General features: G+C 38.2%; 1 protein-coding gene across 1 annotated transcript in view; it reads left to right on the top strand.

Moving 5' to 3' along the window:
- The first annotated feature begins 5,119 nt into the window (after positions 1 to 5,119).
- WIF1 (WNT inhibitory factor 1) overlaps positions 5,120 to 25,045 on the top strand; it is a 53,863-nt gene continuing 33,937 nt past the window's right edge. The window contains exons 1-2 of the mRNA XM_070947222.1: positions 5,120 to 5,273; positions 6,486 to 6,625. Of these exons, the coding sequence (XP_070803323.1) occupies positions 5,120 to 5,273; positions 6,486 to 6,625 (294 nt within the window). The remainder of the gene's footprint in view (positions 5,274 to 6,485; positions 6,626 to 25,045) is intronic.

Raw genomic sequence — 25,045 nt, 5'->3', positions numbered from 1 at the left:
TGCTAAAAGTATGTTTTTTCACCTAAGCTTTGAAGGATAATTGCCAGAACCAAACTGCACATTTAAAAGAGCATTCTTATTATGTTATAAAATTATAACATAATTTTATAACATAAAATTATAACATAATTTTATAACATAAAATTATAACATAACATAATTTTATAACATAAAATAACATAAAATTAAGATAAAACACTTTATCTTGTTTTTTTTAAATTTAGCTTGTGATGATGTTCATTGTGTTCGAAAAGGACCTTGACATGTAATAGGTTGTGGGCTGTCCACGATGTGTCCGCAGGTGGCTGGTAAGGCCTATACAGGCAGGAAATGTTCTGCCACATGTCAGGCAAACATGTGGGCACCACTGTTGCAGCATTTGCAGCTCTGGCTTTGCGGCTTCAGCTTGTAAAATAAGATTGTTGTTTGTAATACATTATAGGCACCTTTAGGATATAAAAAAAATATGAGAATTATGAAATTTGGTTATAAAAACAGGACTATATTAGTGGCAAGCTTTAGAATCACAAGTTTTTGAGGGTTACGGTTGTCAATATATTCCCAGATGTGAATATTACTCAAAGAACGAAGGACAGCTAACCTCTTGATACGTAATATTTTCAACCAAATAAAAAACAGTACTTTATTACATACAGAAATGGATTATTCTGCTCATATTGCAAGTACATTTTCTAAACATTCTCAGCTGTTATTAATATCAGAAATTGTCTATTTTAAAACCTAGGCATTTTAAAACCTTATCTCTCACAGTCACCTTGGAAAACTAAGACATTTTGTAGTTTTTTTATACACCAAAAACCATTTCAAACTGCCAATTATACTAGGAATAAAAATAATAGCTTATAACTACTCATTCATAATATTAGCAAGCAAAATATTAAAGCTACAAGCCTAAACAATTAGAATAGATCCTGTCACAGCATAAATCACTTTGAAATTTGCATAAATATGCACAATATTATGTCCTAAACAGCAGACTAACTACTATATAAAAATTGTTCCTAAACCGAACAGGTGCGGGTTACACTTTGATAGGAGATACTCTGAGCTCTTGGATTTACTTGGTATTTATGAGTGAGTCACTGAAAAATTCCATGTAGGCTGCTCAGCCTCTCAACTATAATTTGAGGGGGCTGCATGCTTCATGAAACATTTAAATTTGAAGATGAGGAATCTACTTTGCAGGTCCTAATTTAAGAGAAATTGGTATAGATGAATCTTCAGGTTCAGCATTTGAGAAATAGTGTGACAATATGTGTCAGTGGACTGATCAATGCATATGTACTTTATTATCATTGACTCATAGCTAAATATATGAATTTGCTGAAAAGTGCCTCCAGGAGATGAAATTTCCTTCTAAAGGTACTGTTTACTGTAAACACCACCTTTGATATAGTTCAAAGAACTTAGATCCTAATTTGTTGTGAATTCAGGTTGCTGGGTTGCTTTTAGATTGAACACCTCTTTTTCTGCTTGGTTGTGTCTGCCTTTGTTAAGGAGATTTTTCTCCTCTTTTCCTTTAGGGGAAATATTCTATTCTGCTTCTTTTCTTATTATGTGGAATATTTTATTCTGGGAAGGGGCCTCTTTCTACATTATAAAACCCTACATAGCATAAGGCCCAGTTACCTGTGGGATTGCCTGTCTCCCGTAATATCTGCCTCCTTCGCAATATTCATCTATCAGTTACATTTAACATTTTTTATCATCTATATCTTTTATGTTTTATTGATACTATTATAATTTCTTTGATTGTTGTGAGTCATCCAGAGGTTTTGAGAATCAGGTGGCATATAAGTTTAATAAATTATTATTATATTAGAATTAATTATGAGTTTAAAAATATTGTAAATTCTCTCAACAATTATCTCTTTCTATATACATTTACCCCAGCATTAGTCCCACTGATGTCAAGATAGACAGCCTCTGTCTTTACTTATTTATTTATTTGTTCATTCATTTAAAAGATATGGCCACCCATCTTGTACAAAACACAACTCTGGGTGGCTCCTATTTCTTTACAGACAAATACTGTATCACAATATAAATCTTATATGTTTAATTGTGCCTTGTATAAGTATATGAAAACAAAATAATCAAATAACAAATTTTAATTTGTAAAATTGTCAATGTATCCTTTATAATATCTTGGTTAAAATTGAGAATAGGTTTTATGTACTTATTCAAAAATACTGTTTCTTTTGTAAAATTGTGAAACAAATTTTGGTTAAAGAAGAATGCTGCTCATTTCATAAAATCTGTTGGAAGTATTATATAAGGTGATATTTTTAACACCTTAATTGTAGGTACTGTGCAGATACATTTTTTCTTTAATAATTTTTCACATACTATTTTTTCTTGTATGCATCTTTTGTTTTAAAGCTAAAAAATCCTATGATATTTATTAAGAGTAATTGGTTTTGGTTAATAGAAGTTGCTGAAACATCAAAATATGTTTTGTACCTGCATTGTTCCTAATATTTATTGAGGTCATGAAATTTGGAAAGGGATGTTTTCTGAATAATTACCCTGACCAAAATAACATTTTGCTCTAGAATTCATGCATATACTATTCAATGCCAAAATAATTTTCAGCTAAAGGGTTTTCTATCTAAAGTAGAATTAAGATTAAAACAAAAAATGCACTTATGAAAATTAGTGTAAACAATTTAAAGGGAGGAGGATAAGGTTATGGTGAAATCTACCTATTTACATAATCTAATTATGGTATTGGTTAGTTTTATTGGGATGTGCAAATCAAGTTATTTGTAAAACTGTAAAAATTTCTTAACAATTTGCTCTTAGGAAGATCAGCCAGCAGAGGGCCTCACTGCTTCAATAGCAAGTTTGTGTGTAAAATTTACTTGAAGGCATGACTGCTTATAATATTGAAGGCAAACTTGACTTACTTTCATGTTCAATGAACATATTGTCAAATTACTATATAATAAAGTCATCCCCTAGTCAACTGTGGGGAATAGCTCTTAGAGGGACGGCAGGAATATGGGAAAAATACAGAAAGATTTCACATTATTTATGTAATCTAATGCCATTATAACATCTTGTGAATAATACAAGTTGATTGTGCAATAAAAGTCATATGAAAGCACAACTGCTGACTTGAAAGACACTTGAGTCACACAATTAATTTAAGCAAAAGCCCAACAATATTCAAAAGAATACTTGGATAATTTCTTGTATGTTTCATTTTCTTGCTTTCCTGCTTTGGTGTAATTATAAATAAAGCATGTAAAATATGTACATTGTATGTATATTACACATATATCTGCTTTGCTTGAATTTTAAGGACATTTTGTGCTTAAAATTTAAACAACCACAAATAAACAAGCAAAAAAACCCCCATCTGCTGGAACCATCTGCTTCACAATGTCTCAAATGCAAAGATTAGAGAGAAAGAAGACATGAATGAATAAGAATGAAAAACTATTTGCCAATAAATAACATAGAACACTGTGGTCTTCTCAAGATTTGAGTAACCTGAGTGGGTAGTTTTGTAAAATGCCCTGGTTTTTCTGCATCAATACTCTCTTATTTTTTATTTTTTAACAGATAGAGAAGTAAATAAAATAAAACAAGATAGGTAAGCTGATTGTCCTGTCAGCTCATCAGCACCTTTTCCTTCCTTTGTAGGGAAGTGGCATTCTAGGCTGTTTACAGAAAGAACTTTTTGTCTGTTTTCAGGGATGTTTTCATCAATATTTGCAGGTCCTATATGACTAGTGAGTTTGGCTGTATAAGCAGTTTTTGTTTCATTTAGACTTCAGCAAAGGATAGAAAAGTACTAACTGTCCTTAACTACAGAATAGAACAGAACAGAATAGAATAGAATAGAATTCTTTATTGGCCAAGTGTGATTAGACACACAAGTAATTCGTTTCTGGCGCATAAGCTCTCAATGTACATACAACAATAGTGATAAGCAACAAAGTTATAGTCATAAGAAAAAAGAGAGGGAATAGGGAAGATGAAAATAATGATGGTAATATTGCCGTTTTAGATAGTTTGACAGTGTTGTGGGAATTAGTTGTTTAGCAGAGTGATGGCATGGGGAGGGAAACTCTTCTTGTGTTTAGTTGTTCTGAGGTAGAGTGCCCTATAGCAAAGCTGTATAGCAAAGCTACAGTGCAAAGCTGGTTGGGGAATTCTAGGAGTTGAAGTCCGCCAGGCTTAAAGTTGCCAAGGTTGGAGACCCCTGCCCTATAACATCGTTTTGAGGGTAGAAGTTGAAACTTTATGTCCAGGATGCAAGAGGTCTAGATATTTTCACAGCCCTCTTTCTGGCTCATGCAGTATACAGGTCCTCAAGGCAGATTAGTAGCAATTGTTTTTTCTGCAGTTGTAATTATCCCTTGAAGTCTTTGTCTGTCTTGATTGGTTGCAGAGCCAAAATACACAGTTATGGAGGTGCAGATGACAGACTCAATAATTCCTCTGTAGAACTGTATCAGCAGCTACTGTACACTGTTCTTTTTTTTCTTTTTTACATCCCACTGTTTGTGGCATTTTGATTTTAAAAATATACATTTCTTGCCTTACGTTTCCACAATGAGAAACAAGAAAGAAAAAAGCTGCACATTATAAATGGCGAAATAAGAATTAGTACAACCGCAATCATAAGAATGTAGAGGGGATGCACGGTAGGATAAAGCTATTGCAAAAATAGAAACCAGTTACCCAGCCCGAGGTCTGTAAATTTCCCCCCTCCTCCCACCGCGATTCCTCCACCACCTCGGTGCTGATAGGCCGCGTTCTCCTCAAACTTCCCCAAGGGCCGCTTCTTGGCAGACCGTCACTGCTGCCGCCTAGCGGGACTGGCTCGGCACGTTCGCTCCCCTACTTCTCCGAAACACACGTTCCCTACTCCTAGCCCCGCTCTCACAACCGCTGCGGCTGCCAAAAGGCAAGCCCACCTTCAGCCGCCGCCAGCCCGCCCCCGCCGTGCAGAAGTGAGACGTCGCTCGGGACGGAGGAGAAGGGCGAGCGGGAAGCAGCGGCAGGCGTGAAGGCGCTCCCTCGAGGAAGGGCGTCCTTTTTGCGTCTCCCGTCCCCCGCGTGGAACAGATAAGTCAAGCGCGGCATGGCGCGGCACGGAATCAGCGCCTTCTGCTCAGCGGCGCTCTGGCTTTGCGGCACCCTGTGCCTCGCCAGCCTGCCGCTTTTGCGCGGCGCACAGCGCCAGGAAGACACCCTCTACATGTGGATTGACGCTCACCAAGCCCGCGTGCTGATCGGTAGGTGAGGCAGGGGCTCGCGCTAGGTCGGGCAAAGGAGGGCGCGCCAAAGGATCTCTTTCCTCTTTTTGCCCGCCGTCTGCGCGCGCCCTCGCTCAGACTTCTCTAATCTGGGTTTGTGTCCGGACATACCGGTATATCGCAGCTCCGTTCCTAGTCATCTAGTGCCAGGCTGTTGGGTGGGAAATATGAGATTTGTTCTCAAACGTGGGAAGGGCACCGGGTTTTTACCTTTCCCCATCCCCATCGGCGCGTGGATTCTCCACAATTCTTAAGCCATGGTAGATACAGCGCTAGAGTAGAATTTTAGAATCCATTGTCACTAGATATGCTTATGGCTGCCAGTTTGGACAAGTAGGCAAGAAGTTTCATAAAGGATAAGGCTACCAATGGCTATTGGTCATCGAGGATGGTTATGGATTGCCTGAGGTATCTTTGGTGTAAGCCCGTGGATAGCTATTAAGAAAAAAATAACGGAAAGATGCAGACCTACCAAATGATGGATTAAACCTTTGGTCTGCCGGTTCTTTCCTCTGGCCTCCACATGGGTATATATACAAGGCAATTACGAAAGAAAATGAAAAGTCCCTTGGGGTATTTGGCTTCCCCTAGACAAAATTCCTGAAAAAGTAGTTACGGAGACTATTGCAAAGACTGAAAGAGAGTGCCTTTCCCCCTACCCTTGTAATTCTAGCACTGAACAGAGAAAACTTACTTTCATGTGTTGCATACAGAATGGCAACTGTAAACATGACTAGATTAGCAGTTCTTTTCTACAAGGTTTTGTGGAAGGGTACTGACTTCTTATCAATGTGATTGCTAAGAGTCAAAAATAACTTGATTAAACATAATTGGTCAATCAAGAGATTTTTATACAGAATTTTTTAAATGTTTAAATTTCTACTCTATGAGTAACCTGGAGGAATGACGCGGAACAACTATTTCTAGACATTATAGAGTTAAACCCAAAAAACATACATAATGCATGATGGTGATCCTTTTTTATATGTTATACATTCTTTATCGCCATAAGTGACTGAATAGGCATGTCTCTCAGTACATATGTATTTCTGTCATAATTGTGACAGAATAACTCTCTGGCAGAGCTTGCACATTTTCCTATAAAAACCCTTCAGACTGAATGCTTGCTTTTCATCCCATGTTAGTATTTAATTTGCTGCCTGTTTCAAGTTAATTGGTTTTATTTTACAGGCTTTGAAGAGGATATTCTGATTGTTTCAGAAGAGAAGATGGCCCCATTTACTCATGATTTCAGAAAAGCTCAACAAAGAATGCCAGCTATCCCTGTCAACATTCAGTCTATGAATTTCACCTGGCAAGCAACAGGAAAGGTAGGTAGAAGGCATAGATTGGTATAACTTGGCACTGTTGGGGTGGAGGTGACAGAGAGGGAAGAAGAGAAATATTTTGAACTGGATCAATTTTTGTAATAGAAAGTATTTTAGAATTATATCAAAAAGGCAATACAAAATTAAACTTTGAATTATCTGCCAGATGAAATATGAATCAATCAAGTCTTATGATATGCAAAGGTATACAGTGTACTTTCTCTGTATGTGTCTCTCTAATGAAACTCAGTTCCAAATAGAAACAGTAAAGGGCAGTCCCTCAAAATGAGTATTTTGAGCCAGGGCCAATACTTAAGTACATTTCTTTTAAAGCCTTAAATAACTGTTTTGAAAGACAAAATATTGTCCAACCTAAGGTCATCTTGCTGTTTAATTTTTGTGGCACAGTCTTGGGGAGTTCTGAGAGCAGCACAAATAGGATAGGAGGCTGCATGCAGCTCTTTCTTAGGCTCTACTCTAAGATTATTCTTAGTTTTGAACAGTAGTCCCAGAGTACTCTTGGTACTCTGTGACTACTGTTCAAAATTAAGAATAATGCTTGACCTTTAGATGGCATATTGGAGACCACATATTCCTTAGGGAATGGAACCAAAAGAAAAGCTAAATATGATTTCATTTCATTGACGTGTATATTTAATTCAAATTAAATATAGATAATATGACTGCTTTAATATTTAACAATCTATCCTGTTCTATTCAATATTATCACTTCATTTAGGATTCACAACGGCTGCATCCAAAGTTTTTAAGGACCATATAGGTCCAGCAGCCTGAGATTTGTATCCATATTTAAATATAGGTAAATTGACTGAAGTCACTTTTGGGTGGATTTGAGAACAGCCTATGCTAATGCAATTGTGCTGTTGATGTAATTAATTAATTAATATCCCACTTTTATTGATGGCGAACCTACCTAACACTCCTTCCTCTTCCTATTTTCCCCACAACAATCCTATGAGGTGAGACAGGCTAAGAGGGAGAGACCGGCCCAAAGTCACCCACCTGGTTTTCATGCCTAAAGCCAGTTTAAAACTCACAATCTCCTAGTTTCTAGCCTGGTACCTTAAACACTACACCAAACTGGTTTTCCTAGTTAATAGTCAGTATTTGAAGGAGATGATTGATCACTGGTAGGCAAACTTTTACGAGACACAGATTTCCAAGGTAGTATCACAACTTAAAAGTGTGGCTACTGTGACTCAGTTATGCTATTCCTATCTTACCCAGTAGATAGCTGCAAGCTTTGAAATTCAAATTTTGCCCAAAACAGAATAGTAATTCACTGTTTCAGTGTGCAAAAGGGATGTTTTGTTTTTGAAAAGCTTTTATAGAAAATAATAAATTCCACTGAAAACTCTATTTACCATATGTTATGCATCTGTGGAAAGAATGGGGAAAAACATAATTTTGTAGTGTAGTATATACCATGTAAATGACTGCAGTCCAGAAATGGTTTACAAGTTACCTTGTAATTCATCTTTGCTGAGCAATAAAGCCTTTTTTCTGGCAAAAGTTTGAGAAATTTGCTGCTGTTTTCTGTCAGCAGCTATAACAGATGGCTGGCACATGACTCTCTTGCTAAATGAAGTGGGATCTCTACAGCATGATACTTTGATCTCTGGGGGCACGTCCGTAACACTGAGATGCAAAATACCACAGTAGGGCAGAAGCTAAATATTAAATGTTCAGAGCTTTGCTTTTGATATGTATATCCTTGGTTTTATTTTCTTTTTAATTTAGTCCATAAGCTTTTTTGCATTCCATGTTTTCATCTGAAGCATCGAGCTCAAAAGATATATATCTGATGACAGGGAAGCACAGTGAATGTGTTGTCTGGGATGCCAGGTTATATGCAGTTGCAGTTGCTATACATTGATGACTCCATTAAGCAACCTTAATCAGCTGTTGTACAAAATGTGGGATATAAACATAAATAGGAAGAATGACTGAATTCTTAATTGCTTTAAATATTAGGAGAAAAAGATGAAAACTGGATCCATGCAGATAAGCTTTTGTTCTACAGTGATGTTTGGTGTACATTCATTAGTTTTTTTGTAATATGGTTTTAACCAAAATCCACTGCTATACTTTTGTTTAAATGCTACCACACTTAAATGAAGAAATGAGCAGCCTAGACTATGTACAACAGAAGTGTACAACAGAAGTCTCAGGGCTCTAAGTAGCCCCTGAATTCCTTCTTGTCCCCAAACCACATCTGATTACTAAGGCTAAAAAGTGATGATCCAAACATCTGCCATTGGATGCTTATAGAATAGAATTCTTTATTGGCCAAGTGTGATTGGACACACAAGGAATTTGTCTTGGTGCATACGCTCTCAGAGTACATAAAAGAAAAAATACACTCGTCAAGAATCATAAGGTACAACACTTAATGATAGTCATAGGGAAACAGTCAATATAAATCTTAAGGATACCAGCAACAAGGTTACAGTCATAGAGTCATAAATGTTCTAAAAGGAAGTAGCAAGTAAGCTCTGCAATGGACCTAACACCATTTAAAAAGCAAATGAAATCTACAAATTTCCTCCAGGATCCAAGAAAAAAAAATCCAGGAAATCCAGGACCTATCCACTTTGCATCATTATCCTAATCCTACATACCAACTGCAGCCATCAATACTCTAAAAAGGTTATACAGGGCTCAGGCAATCCAAACTTTTCAACAAGATAATTTTTAAGTATCCATGATCTGTCTATTGTCATTTTTTCACTTTGTCATTTGGTTGGTTTTTTTATTCTATCCGTAACATTGTATTTCTAGGGACACACATAGTTAACTACTTTCATATCTTGTAAAAACAAAATAAAATTTGTGTAAAGCCACAACAAAATAGAGGACTTCCCCAATCAACCTATATATTACCTATATATTGGGATTTTAAAATAATATTTCTGAAAAATGAAGATTAAAATAACCCAATAGAAAAACATCCAATAATTCAAAAATAATTATAATTATTAAAACAAATCAAATGTTCAATTAAAAAGTTCTATCTTGATGCCCTAAATCAGAGAAAAAGAATTACCATTTGTTAATTCCCAAAGCAATCTGTTTAGATTCTAGGAGAAAAGCTTTTCTGGGCTTCTGTGGATGAAGACATTAAAAGTTTCCCTTTTACAAATTTTATCAGATAACCAGACCCCTAAACCATTTAAAGGGGTTTAAAGATTAAAATCTTGAACTGAACCAGGAAAACAACAGGCAAGCAGTACATTCCTTAAAATAGGAGTGATGTGATCATGAGACTGTATTCCTATTGGAACATAGCAAATTATTTCATTTTACTCTAACTGGGATTATTTATGTTTTTCAAAGAGCAAAGATTTCTGCAAAAATCGGATATGGATATAACTAAGGCTTGGGTAAGTGATGATAGGTCATTCTAAAATATCGGTTCACCTAGGAGCTGAATAGCTTTCCAGAAAGAACAAAATGGCCTTCTCCAATTTGGTGCAGTCCAAGACTACAGCTACCATATCCCGTCAACATGGCTCCTGGGAGTGATCTTAATATACCACAGCTGAAGGCCAGTTTAACAAAGGTTATGATAGACAGAGAGAGCATTCGAGGACATAAAAACAGACTTACAAATGGTATTCAAACCATTTGTATGGTTTGATGCAACAGTTTCCATAAAATGAATGAATGAGTCCCTGAAAAACATTTCAGAGAAAATAGGAGGAAAACAAAGCAAAATGAAAAAAATGAAAACAGCATGATGGCTTACTTTTTTTAATGCTCATGGTATGACATGTGTTTCAACTAATAATTCTTAGGTTTTGTGTTTGTGTGTGTGAGCGCATGCACATGCCTTTGAATCAGGCGTGATTCCTGGCAACTGCCTGAACAGGTCTCTGTAATTTTCTTGGCAAGAATTTGAAAGTGATTTGCCTTTTCTTTCTTCCTGGAGTTAAGACAGAGTGACTGGTCCAAATTCACCCAGATGGCTTAGTGCTTAAAGCTTGATTTAGAGTTACCCAAGGGTAAAATCCAGCAGGTTCTGGAGAACAGGTAGCAGAAATTTTGAGCAGTTTGGAGAACCGGTAGTAGAAATTTTGAGAAGTTCAGAGAACCGGCAAATACCACCTCTGCCTGGCCCCAGAGTGGGGTGGGAATGGAGTTTTTGCAATATCCTTCCCCCAGGAGTGGGGAGGGAAAGGGGATTTTTGCAGTATCCTTCCCCTGGAGTGAGGTGGGAAAGGAGATTTTGCAGTATCCTTCCCCTGCCATGCCCACCAAGCCACATCACGCCCACCAAGCCATGCCCACAGAACTGGGAGTAAAAAAATTTGGATTTCACCACTAGAGTTATCCACAACTGCGTATTAACGTCGCCATATACCTAGGCTGTGAAGAGTTGATAGCTGCAGAGAGGCCAATGGGCATGTCTCCCAAATCCCAACTGTGTATTGTGCGGAGGTGTGGATCTTGCATGGTGATTGGTTGATGTGACTACCTATTCTGTGCTTTGCTGTTTGAGCATTCCCTAACCAGAATGAACATTTGCAGATGTATAAATGCAGCAGCTATGCAACTATCTCTGAATGACAGACACATACATTCCCTGATGTGAAATGATGAAAAATCCAGGCTTAAGCAGAACTAATGATTTCTTGGTTTTCTGCAACCTTAACTCTTAATCACTACTCCAGACTGGCTCTCAGGTAAAAGATTATCTATCTATTTATCTGGTATTCAATGGATATTCAATGGATAAGATATTCCATTGAAATAAAAGGATCTTAAATTTTACAGAGATAGAAGAAGGCTGAAACATGTATCCTTGTGTTAATTGGTATTAAATGAAGATTAAATTACTCTGCATCCAACGTGCTATTAATATCATTATTACTGTTGCCTGTAAATTAAAAAAAAAGCTCTTTTAAAGAAAACTTGAACATTAACTTATTTATTTTTAGACATTCTCTTAAAGCCTTGCAGAGTTGCTGCAGGTTCATCACATAAGGTACCTTTATTGAATGAAGTGCCTCATACCAGATTGTTTATAAATACTATTACATAAAACTTCATGGATCAATAAATGGCAGTGTTCCATTTTTCCACTACAATATTGTATTTGTTATTCCATTTTATTGCTACGGTAGTTGCAAACATATTGAAGAGGTTCGTTTTAGTTGTGAATGGCATTTGGAACCACATGCTGAAAAGAACTAATTGAAATCCGTGAACTAAGAGTGTATACACAATTGAAATTCTATATATCTTCCCTTGGAAGAAAGCCAGACTGAATGCAGCAGGACCTCTAAAAAGGGATGCACAGCTTTGCACTGCAAAGAACCTAGAGCCTTTTTCATATAAAGATGTTTTGCCACTGAGGTATAGTCGTATGCAAAGTTCTTTAGAGCATATAGTCATGTACCATTCGCTATAATTTTCTTAACTTGTTCATAAAAGGACCACATAGAAGGCAATAGTGGAATAGGACTTGTATTACCTCTTTCACTCTATATGAATGTAGCTGTGGAAGATATAGTATAGGACTTCTGAAAAATTGTAGAATTGATCTTTGGGAAGGAAGGAACAAACTGTTAAACTGGTAGAAGAGATTACGCAGTCACAAAATAGGGGAAAATATAAGAAAGAAATTCAAATAATTCTGCCTTGATTTTGTTTAGTGTAAGATGGCACAGAGAGAAACTTGGACATGTTTTCAAGATTCTGCTATTCTACCTTACCACAATAAAGAACATTGCTGGAATCTTTGCCATGCCTATGGTGACCACATGTCCTTTATTATAAAGGACAGTCTTTTATTATAAAGGACAGTCCTTTATTTCAGAAAGCTGTCCTTTAGATTTATTTTATTTAATTATTTATTTTCTTGTTTTGCTCTTGAATTTTCTTTTATGAAAATGTACACAATTAAATATTTTATCCTTAGAAAATATGCCTCTTTTTCAGGTTGTCTTTTATATTTTCTAAGAAAATATGGTTACTAGAGCCATAACTGTTTCTTGACCTGGGCTATTCTGAAGTGCCAACAGTTTACAGCTTTTCACTGTAAACACAGATTTATTAAGGGTGGTGAAGCAGGATCAGGCATATCTTTCCCTTATTTTAATATACAGTACATGTACTGAATAATTGCTAGGTTACACATACAAGTAGTAATAGACTTACAACTACTCATTTAGTGACCTTTCGAAGTTACAACTGCACTGTTTTTCAGACCATTGCAGCATCCCCATGGCCACGTGGTTTACATTCAGCTGCTTTGCAAATGGCATATACTGTATTTATAACAGTTGTACTTTCCAGAGGTCATGTGAACACCATTTATAACCTTCCCAGCCGGATTCCAACAAGCAAAGTCAATGGATGAAATTGTCATTTGACAATTTCAGTGATTCACTTCACAACTGTGGCAAAAAGGTTGTAAAATGGGGCAAAACTCACTTAACCACTTTGCTTAGCAAGGGAAATTTTGAGCTCAATTGTGGTCATATATATTAACACTTACTACACTAGACACTATTACTATATTACTTTCGAAACAAATTGCTATTGATTCCTTGGAATTTGTTTGCTAAAACATTTATTCATTTTCAAGAGCACTTTTTGAAATTATTTTTTTCTGATTATAAATGTTCCATACCTTAATGTTGTATAAGTCATTTATGTTTATGCACACATTTTGCACATCGTCACTCATCCCCTTGTCATCTATCGACTTGATTAATGCAACATGCTCTGCATAAGACTATTCTTGAAGAGTATTCAGAAGCCGCAGCTGGTGCAGAATACTGCAGCATGCACAGTCTTGGAATCTCATAGGGCTGCACATATAATACTATTCCTGTGTGATCCATTTTGGTTGCCATTTTGCGTCCAGATCCAATTCAAGGTATTGGTCATACCTTTAAAGCCCCACATGGCATGGTTCCAAGGTGTCTGAGGAGCCATCTCTCCTCGATGGGATATGCCTGCCCCATTCGTGCCAATGGAAGAGGCTGCCATAGATCCTATCTGCTAAGAAATTGAAGCAGTGATCAAGGAGAAGAGCCTTTTCTGCTATGACCTCATCCCTGTGGAACTTCTTCCACCAGAGGTGAGAACTCCCCCCTCCCTTTTGGCCTTCTGGAAGGGTATCAAAACCTGGTTTTGGGCATTGGCCTGGGGTCCTGAGGGGGGCACTCACTGCTGAAGGTGGCTGACAGGGTAAAAGATCTCATCCCTGTCCCATCCATCTCTTGGCTCTTGTAGGTGTAGTTTTAGCACTGTTTTTAATATTGTTATGTTGGTTGGTTTTGATCTTTTAATCTTTTAATTATTTTTCACCTATTTTGATAATTTGTTAGCTGCTCAGATGTAAGGGAAATGGATGGCATATAAATTAAATAAACAAACAAATAAAAAATCTGTCTAAATATATTTGTGAAAGCCATCTTTAAGTCTTGCTCCCTCTTTGAAGGTGACCCATAGATCAAATATAATCCAGGTTAGATAGCTATCAATAATACAATGGAACATTCAAGGCTTCCAAACTCATTATTTCATTATTTTAATCCTGTGATATGTTACTTTTAATCCTCAGTCTTTTATTAGACCATATAAAATTTGTTACTTGTCTCTGCCTTGTTTTCAATTTTCACTGGAATAATGTGGAAGACAAATTTCAGCCTTGGCAAATGTTACTTGAACAGCTGCAATCTTCTTAGCTAAGACTATTGTAACTTTCTCCACCTTGAAATAGCTGCCATTATATTTTTCCAAATCTGTGATTATCTTTACAAATTAAAGATTTTTAATTTTTCTTTTTTTATATATTTAATCTTTAGACTTGTTTTCTGTCCAGTAAATTCCCAGGTATTTAATCTTTTTTTGTAATGATAATAAATCCTTAGATTTATTTAGAACAGAGATTGCTTTTTCTCTTCAGTTTAGTTTGTCAACATCTGAGTTTTAGCTTTATTGATCTGATATTCTGGCCCTGGACCATGCTAGAGTATGTAGTCCCTTATCAATGCTAAGGAGTCATTTATTTGAGTAATTTGTTAATTTAATTCCCAAGTTTTTACTGTCTTGACATATTTTCTTTACCACTAACACTCATGCTAATAAGAATAAGTAAGAACAAAGGGAGCAAACTATACTTTTCTTGTCCCCTTCAGTATGGTATGTTTTTGTGACATGTACTATTTACCTTTGTTTCATATTTTTTCAATAAATAGAATATATTAGCTCAGGGTTGAATTTTGTAAATGTTCTGTATCTGTCAGGCATAAATAACCAACAACAGGAGTTGAATACAAAGCACTAAATGTTTACTACATGCAACCTATGGACAAAAAACTGACCTACTAACAGACAAGTCAAATTGGTGCTAGTCGAGGGTCAATGGAATTCATGGAGGCTGGACTTGGGTCTCTTGTGGGAATGTAGTAACTCCAAAGTGATGATGTGTTTTATCCCACATTTGGGCTCAGCCTACTCATCTCTTACATGTGAAAAAAGTTAAAGCCTCTTGACATTGTTCAAGTCATACATATGACAGTCCAATCCAAACTATCAAAAGCTTTCTCTGCACCAAAAAAGACCCTAATCATCTGCTTGTTAAACAACATTAAATAAATTTCTGATGTTGTCCCTTATGTGTTTATCCCTTTGGGATAAATTCAGTCTGGTCAGGATGTATTAATATAATTAAACAATATTTCTTTTTTTGTGTGTGTAATTATCATCTTAAAATGTTTGTAGTTACATTCAATAAAGAAATTGGTCAGTAGGACTCTGGATAAGTTGAGTTGTTTATTTCCTTATAGATTAGAGAGATGAAAGGGATTTTTTTATGTAACAAAGAAAATTATTGATGTTATTGAATCTCATTCATTACCTGAGTTAGTGGTTTCACCAAAATTTCTTGAAAAGTCTTGGAGTGTATTTCAGAGATGTCATTAGCTTTTGGAGCTTTGCTCAGTTTCATTTTTTATAGCTTTAGTTTCATCTTCTGGTATGAATTTATTAAAAACTTCCTGTTGTTGGAATCTGTATATTTTGTAGTAGTAGTATATTCGTAAGTAGTATTATATTCAAATACTGTTTAATCTCTTCCAATTCAAATATCTGTCTATTATATAACCTTGAATATAGATAATCCTTGAGTTACAAATGTAATGAAGCCTGCCCATTCCATCCATAACTCGAGGATTCATGGGAGTGAATATTTTTCTTATAATAAATTTTATATAAAAATTTTTATAATAAATAAATTTTTTTATAATAAATTATAAAAAAATTTAATAAATAATAAATTATAATTATAATTATTGTACCCTGAACAATATCACTCCCTGCTTTCGCCCATGCATTCGCTAATTTAATGCGCAGCCGAATGCATGGTTTGTCAAGTACACATGAGGTATCTCAGGGTGGGGAAGGTCATGGGAGGCCTAGTGATGGAACAGGACTCCAAGGCCTCTCCAACCCAGTAAGATACTTCATGCTTCCCCCTCCCTGCTGTGCCGGATTCATGATGCAAAGATTTGTCTCCTCTCTGCCACAGTTTCTTTCCTTTTGGGGGAGAATAGAGTCATTGGAAGCTCCTGGGCTTCCATTGACTCTATTCAATGAAAGTTGAAAGTTTCTCCTCCCCCCCCCAAAGGAGTTGGGGGGAGGAGCAGAAGACAGGTACCGCAAAGACTTTTCGCGCTGAGAATGAAAGTTTCTGGGGTCTGTGATCTCGTGAGAGTTCAGGCACCTAATCTCTGCAAAAGAGGATGGATGCCTGAACTCATCCGATATTACAGCAATCAGGAGCTTCCATCAACTCTCCTCTCCCTTAAAAGCAAAGAAACTGCTGCAGAGAGGAGACAGCTCTTGTAAAGTAAGTGAGTCCGGCGTGGCAGGATGGGAGGGGGAAGCAATACTGGGGAGAAGGGGCAGAGGGAATAGGGTGAATGTTGCAGACCTCTGCAGTCGTTTGTAAAGGTGAAAAATTGCCATGGTGCTGCAACATTCATAATTTTGGGACTTGCTTGTAAACACTAGGGGGCACTTATCTCATAACTTCGAACGGGCGCTAAATGAACACTCGTAACTCAGGGATTAGCTATACTATTTAACAAATTGCTCCTTCATGGCCTTCATTGTAGACATGTCTAGTTTTGTCCCAAATAGAAGTAATACATTCTTTGTCTTGTGCTTTTTACAGTTTGAAAACTTGCAATTTAATCTTTTTCAAAATGTTTCTATTTGACAAAGTTCAACTTTTACAAGTCTCACCTAAATCCATTACCTCTAGCTGCTTATGAATCACTTGCTCTAAGTTCACAACAAGGTTAAGCAGTTAATTCTAACTGCTTCAGTTCATTCATCAATATATCTTACTCCTTTTGCATAGCTTTCTAGCTATTTGATGCCAGAAAGATAAATAATCATCTCATAAATGCTTTGCTAGAATTCCATACTGTAAATAAAGAAACATAAGATGTTCAATTAACAAGAAAACTTCTTAATTCCTGTGGCAATTCAATTTATGTCCCCATGTAGTAGTAAAAGCTCGTTCAGACTCCATATATTCAGTCTAAAGATTCATCTCATTAATCTTAGAATTATGGTATTACGATCTGGATAATCTATGTAGAAGCTGCAAATTTCTGTCTATAAACAGTTTAACAGTGTGTTAGAAATCCAGCACATATCTACTCTCAAATAAATTTTATCAACTGAAGAATAATATATGTATCCTTTCTCTGCAGATTATTCTTTCTATATACTATGAAAATAGATGGTCTGGATATATAGTCTAAGATATTTAAATTCTGGATGCTGATTAGAGTTCCTTTTAGATAAAGGAAATCTGTCCATATTTAGAGGAGGAAACCATATTTCCAGGAATCAGAATATCTTCTTGAAAAAGCTTTTATAGAACTATTTTATTGTAGTTTGTAGCATAAATTTAAGCAATGATTATTTTCCCAAATCTAGTCTGTAAAAGTTCTGTTACAGGTATCCGTTCTTCCTCCTTGGTTTGTTTTTCTAAATTCCATAGTTCATTTATCATGTGTATTACATTTTTCACAACTGCATTTTTCACAACTGGTGCGGTTTGGACGCTCGGTGCCGAAAAGGTTGCCATCACTGCCTTAATCTGTCAGAGCCAATGACTTAAGCATTCTATTGGCATTATCAATAAAATATTCAAAAGCTTTGCTACTATTCATGAAAACCTGTAGACTAGACCTGGGGATTTTACGCCCATCCCTGGTCCTCATCTGGCCCTTTGGCTACGAGGCCAGTTAGAAATTAGAAATTGCATGCCAATAAATGCATCGAAGGGGGTGGGAGAAGAAGCTCTGTGAAGTCACCGTGAACTCCTTCAGTCAGCTGGCAGCCATGAGAGGGCAAGGAGAGAAAGAGCTTTTCTGCACCTGCACAGTGCTTGCCCTCCACCTGGAGCAGCCTGAGGAGGCAGCAGCAGTTATAGCGTGAGGGGACATCTCCATCATTGGCTTTGCGCCTTGCTGGGATGCTGCCATCAAAGGGGAAGGGAGGGGGAGGCATTTGGGGCAATCTAAATCTGTGTATCTAATGGTGGGCAATGGGGACAGGGAAGTAACAACAGAAGAAGACCAGATCACCAAACCAGCTTGTACCAGGATCTTCAAGGCTGTCCTGAGAATGGAATATTTTACACCTCAAGAGTTTCTCAAAACATCATACTGGCATCACATTGGCTGGCTGGGGGACTGGTCATGGGGGGAGGGATTGGGAGTTGGAAAGAATAGCTTTGTATTTTGCATGGGAACACCAGATTCCGCCTGACTTTGCTGCAATCAGTTTCTTTCAGTAAAAGTTCCTTTGCTTCAACTAAACTGAGTCACGAGTCTTACTATCCTGAGAGCAGACCGGGGCAGGTCTGACATTAGGCAGAATCTGCAATTTTGGTCAACCTAGTTTTACCTTTACCATGGGGACCGTGCATATAATGTCAACTCAAGGGAGTGAACAAGAAGAAATTGAAGCCTGGGGAGAGGCATCTATGAGATCACCTCTGGGAGGACTGGATATATACAAATGGCTGGAGGAAGAAAAGAAGAGTGGAAAAAGAAACCCCAAGGGGTGACATTTACCCATGGCAGCAGAAGCAGCCACCGACGCGGAAAGCTAGCTGAGCTGGAAGGGCTGGAGGAAGAAAGTGATGAGTGTGGAGAGAGCGACTGGGCAGACTGGATGATGGAACAAGCCATAAAGGTCATGTGAGGGCCTTTGAGAACCTCAAAGTGCACAAAATCCTGTTTCGGCTAGGGCAACCTGATGTGCACCTGATGCGATGGAACATTCAATCCCAATGCAGCAGCTACCACCACCCCAGCACCAGAGATGGCTGCCTGGCAGGGAGCACTTGTGGGACCAGCCTCGGGGGGGGGGGGAGGAGAGCCCACAAGACACTCGCCCTGGGTGTAAAGTCTAATGGAGACCCCCAGAAACTGGGATTCTTCCTGGTCCAGGTCTGGACCTATATGGTTGAGTATGGCTCAGAAATATCCACCAAAGAGGCCAAGGTGAGATGCATTACCATGGTCCTGGAGGGGCCAGCTGCCCAGTGGATGGTGATTCTCCACAATGACAATTCAATGGAGCTGAGAAGTCTCAACCACTTCATAGCAATCCTCCGCAAGCTGCTCGAAGATCCCCTGGCTGATTGCAAGGCCAGGGACCACATCAAAACCTTCCTGCAAGGCCACCCAGCAAAAAAATGAACCCCTGGGTCTGCAAAGGAACCCACCAATCCACAGTCATGGACCCAGGAAACAGCCCTGGAAGGAGTACAAGTCATAGAGTTCTCCCCATCCCCAGGAGGGGCAATGGAATGCCGACCAAGCCAGCAGAGGGCTCTGGGGGAACCAAGACCAACTCTGATGATGACCTCCTGGTAAGTGGCCTCATCACCCCAGTGACCATTCCAATAGAACTAATGGTCCAATCCTTGGGACTCAAAGCAAGCTTGCCAGCCCTGCTGGACTCAGGTTGCACCAGATGTCTGGTCAATGTGCCCTAGTTGAGAAGCTAGGTATGTGCCCTTGGTATGTGCCCTAGTTAAGAAACTAGGGATCAGACTTAAGCAGCTTAGGGTGCCAGTGGCTTTCTGCCAGCTGGATGATTCTGTAGCAGGGGGATCTCAGCAACGTATATCACCGTGGAGTTGCGGATGGGGGCACATACCTAGACTCTGAGCTTTATAGTGGCCCCTGGCATGGAGAGACTGGTGCTCGGACTAGTGTGGCTGCTGAAATTGAACTCTTATGTGAACTGGAAGAGGGGGCTATTAAAAAATATGATGAACAAGCCTAGGGAAAAATCAGAGGAGGGACCAGGGGGTCTAGGAACCCTGACAGGAGATGGGAGCTGCATCCCAGGAACAGAAGGAGGCAAACCTACTAATCCCCAAAGAGTACCAAGATCTATGTGATGTATTTAGCAAAAAGGGGTCAGACGCACTCCTACCCCCACTGGCCCACTGACTGTTCCATAGATATCCTACCAGGGGCCAAATTACTGAAACTCAAGCTATACACAATGATCCAGAAGGAACTGGATGAGTTACAGATCTTCATTGATAAAAATCTAGAACAAGGGTTCATCCAACTAGTCTGACCCCAGGTAGCTACCCTGGTTCAGTTCCGAGAAAAGAAAGATGGGTCATTTCATCTATGTGTGGCCTATAGAGGGTTAAACGCTATCTGCAGAGAAAATAATGAAAGACATGCTGGCCCATCTGGCAAAGGGAAAAACCTTCACAAAGCTAGATCTGCACGAAACATATTACTGAGTTAGGATCAAAGAGGGAGATGAGTGGAAAACAGCATTCAACTGCCCCTTAGGATGTTTCCAGTTTAGAGTCCTGCTGCTTGGACTGCAAGGAGCCCCTGCAGTCTTCATACAACAGATAAATGAAGTGTTGCATGAACATTTATACAAAGGGGCATTAGTATATTTAGATGACATCTTAATCTATACTGAAACTATGGTGGAGCATGTCAGGCTGGTCTGGGCAGTACTAAAGAAACTCCAAGCTGCCCAACTATATGCTAAACTTTCTAAATGTGAGTTCCATCAAAGCAAAATTGACTACTTACGTTACTACATATCCCACAAAGGGATAGAAATGGACCCAGAGAAAGTCCGTGTGGTACTGGACTGGGCTTCACCCCACACTAGGGAACAACTGCAGAGCTTTTGGGGATTTACAAACTTCTATCGGCAATACTTCTCCTCGTTCACACAAATTGCCCTTCCCATCATGAACTTGTCGTTTGGGAAAAAGGTATATGCAGTGCAGTGGGCATTGCTTACATGGAGACACTTCCTGGAGGAGGCCAAGACTCCTTTCAAGGTTTGGACAGAACACAAAAATCTATAGGCCCTAAACCTCCCCCAAAAGCTGTCGCCCTCATGGGCACAATACTTTAATCACTTCAATTTCACTCTGAAATACCTCCTGAAAAACCTCCTAGCTAACACACTATCTAGAATGACTCAGTATAATAGCTCTAAGCCAGAAATAATCAGACCAATCATCCCTTCCCACCAACTAGCGGCACCAGTAACCACCAAGGCACAAACGAAAGCAAAAGCAGAATGCATTGAAGCCACCTTAAAAGGAGCCCAGGAAGGAGATGAATGGTTTCAGAAACATAAGGATGAGTGCACCATGAGAGATGGTTTGGCGTGGGTGGGAGTTAAACTGTACATTCCGAAAAGTCAGAGACTGTTAATTTTAGAGAAAAGCCATGACTCTAAAATTGTGGGACATTTCGGGTTCGTAAAAACACTCTTATTTGGTCAAATGACAGTTTTGATGGCCATCACTGAAAAAGGACATTGAAGGGCACATAGCAAGCTGCCCAGTATGTGCCTCAGCCAGACGGCAAGAGAAAACACCAGGGCTCCTTCAAACAATAGCAGAATCTAATCTAGAAAGAAATCTCCGTGGACTTCATTGTAGAACTTCCTGAGAGGTCAGGAAATATGGTGCTCTGGGTTGTAATGGTTCTATTCTCCAAACAAGTACATTTCATACCCTGCCAAAAGATCCCATCCGCCCATGCATTGGCTAAATTTTTCATTCAATATGTCTATAGATTGCATGGGGCTCCACAAGGAATAATCTCCAATCACATAGTGCAATTCATCTCAAAGTTTTGGCAGGAGGTTCGGGGACCTTGGAGGACCTCCCAGGGCTAAGCTCCAGTCATCACCCTTAAACTAATGAGGGGTGTGAATGGACAATGGGTTCTAGAGGAGTACATTAGGTGTTATATAAAGTATCAACAAGACACTTGGATGGAGCTCTTCCCATTTGCTGAAGTAGTGTATAATAATTCCATCCATAGCAGCACAGGCTTCACCCCATTCAAAGTGGCCACTGGCCAAGACTTTGCCTCAATACCTTAATTACCCATGGCAACCCCTCTCTGTCACCTCTCTCAGACTAGGTGACCCAATTATAGAACATCTGGCCAGTGGATAGAAAATCACTGGAAGAGGCAAAGGACACCTATAAAAAGCAAACAGACAAAAAATGCACAAAGCCTAAAGCCTTTAATGTAAGGGATCTGATGTATTTATCTACCAAGAACTTGCAATCCAGGCAACCCTAGAAAAAACTGGGATCTTTTCCCATTAAACACTTGATTAACGCAGTCACAGTAGAACTCGAACTCCCCAAATCACTCAGATGCATCCACCCAATCTTCCACAGAAATCTGCTGAAACCTGAGATGCTCTTCCCCCTGGGCCTGATGTGACCACCTCCGGCTGAGCCTTTCATGATTGAAGGGGAGCAACATTTTGAAGTCAAAGACACACTGGATTCCTGCAAACACTGTGGGAAGATCCAGTACCTGGTGGCATGTAAAGACTTTCGCCCTTCTGAAATGGAGTGGGTGGATCTCAAACATGTTAAAGCCACCAAATTCCTTAAATGTTTCTACAATCAATACGCTGACAAACCAAAATGATCTTTTCCTTGTTTTCTCTCTCTCTCTCTTCTTTTGCAGGACTAACATACTTGTCAAGGGGGGGCAGCATGTCAGGATCTCCATAGTCGGCGTGGCACCTTGCTGGGATCCTGCCATCAAAGGGGAAGGGAGAGGGAGGCATTTGGGGCAATTCACACCTCTGTATCTAACGGTGGGAAATGGGAGGGGGAAGTGACAACTGAAGAAGACCAGATCACCAAACTGGCTTGTACCAGGATCTTCAAGGCTCTTTGCCCTGAGAATAGAATTTTATCAGTTTCACATTTCTCAAAACATTATACTAGCATCACATTGGCTGGCTGGAGAACTGGTCATGAGAGGAGGGATTGGGAGTTGGAAAGAATAGCTTTGTATTTTGCGTGGGAACACCAGATTCTGCCTGACTATGCTGCAATCAGTTTCTTTCAGTAAAAGTTCCTTTGCTTCAACTAAATTGAGTCACGAGTCTTACTTTCCTGAGAGAGCAGACGGGGGCAGGACTGGCAGCAAATCTTTAATTTCTTTTTCCTGGTGTTCTAATGCAACTTAATTTGTCATATTTGTCATTAAGGTTAGCCTTAAAAGAATCAGACTTAACTCCCAAAGCTTAAAATTTCTGTTCAATTAATAGTTGATATTATTTTCCACTGAATACAATTCACCTGTGAGAACGTTTTTAACTTGTGATAAAATAACTGAAGAATCAGTTGATTATTGATTGTTGGAGTTCCAATTTATCACAATCAATTGCTGCTTCTGTTATTTTAGTTTATTTTAGGGATGGTCTTCTCAGATTTGCCTTGTTTCTTTATAGAACAAAAATGTTTGTAGTTTTCCATTTATTTTTTATAGATTAAAAATGATTTTACCCTCAAAATTTCCTCTTATCTGAACAGTCCAGAAAAAAGCACATAGCTAAAAGATATTAGATGAGAAAAAAGCCAGTGATGACTAGATATCATAATATAAAATGTCCAAATGATACAAGATGAGAATTAAAAAAACATATAGCAATTGCAATAGCACTTAGACTTATATACCGCTTCATAGTGTTTTCACAACCCTCTCTAAGCGGTTTACAGAGTCAGCATATTGCCCCCAACAATCTGGGTCCTCATATATAGAAACACTTTAAAGAAAAACAGACATTAAAGCTACATCCTACTAATATATATTAAACTCATAATATTCTGTTATTCTTTATACTACAATTCCAAAGATTTCTTTAGTCTAAATGGCTTAATGTTTATTTCAAAGTTGAAAAGCTTGATTAGACGTTCCTTATGTTGGAGCTCCCTCCTGTGGTTACAGAAAATAAAAATTCCATAAAAATAAGAAAAGCCTAAAAATGTGACACTTAGTATGAAACCGGGTAGAAGTATTGTTGTTGTTGTTAGTTGCGAAGTCGTGTCCGACCCATTGAGAATTGAAGCCTTTGAACTATGGTGCTGGAGAAGACTCCTGCGAGCCCTTTGGACTGCAAGGCGATCAAACCAGTCAGTCCTAGAGGAGATCAACCCTGACTGCTCTTTAGAAGGCCAGATCCTGAAGATGAAACTGAAATACTTTGGCCACTTAATGAGAAGGAAGGACTCACTGGAGGGCAAAAGAAGAAGGGGACGACAGAGAACGAGGTGGCTGGATGGAGTCACTGAAGCAGTCAGTGTGAGTTTAAATGGTCTCCAGGGGATGATAGAGGACAGGAAGGCCTGGAGGAAAGTTGTCCATGGGGTCGCGATGGGTTGGACACGACTTCGCAACTAACAACAACAAGAAGTATACAGATCAAAATAAATTGTCTGCAGATCGATAAAATTATTATTGGTATAGTTTTATTAAGTGTGGTCATTTAAAAAAAATAGTAATAGTAAAATAAAATCAAGGTATTGTCTTTGCTCAGAAATTCTTGCTACATTAACCAAATATAACTTATAATTGCCCATATTCCTCTTAAAAGGAATATTTTCTTTAGTTTGCTTTTGTATTTTTAATGTATTTATTAACTGTTTTATCTCTGTTGAATGCCTTCCAGAGTTGCTGATTGTGAAATAGCTATCTATATAATTGAGTTTAATAAATAAATAAAAAGCCAGTTTGTCTTTTTGAATTTGGAAAAAATGCTATTAAGTAGTCAAAAGGAAAAACAGAGTTAGTTGAGTAATTAATTAGGCTGTCCTCCCTAATCATAAAAACATAAACTTGTAAATTCCTAATTAAAAAAAGTGGAGTTTCAAGAACTCAAAGAGATATTATTTATTTATTTATTTATTTATTTATTTATTTATTTATTCATTTATTTATTTATTTATCAAATGTATATGGCTGTCTATCTCACAAAAGGTGACTTTGGGTTGTGTACAGCAATCCAATTTTAAAAAGTAGATTATTAAGTAAATTT

The sequence above is a fragment of the Pituophis catenifer genome, unplaced genomic scaffold (genome assembly GCF_029215685.1).
Source record: "Pituophis catenifer annectens isolate HBS135680 unplaced genomic scaffold, rPitCat1.0.hap2 SCAF_7, whole genome shotgun sequence".
Taxonomy (NCBI): domain Eukaryota; kingdom Metazoa; phylum Chordata; class Lepidosauria; order Squamata; family Colubridae; genus Pituophis; species Pituophis catenifer.
The sequence above is the reverse complement of the archived record's forward strand: the minus strand, read 5'-3'. Positions and strand labels throughout refer to the sequence as shown.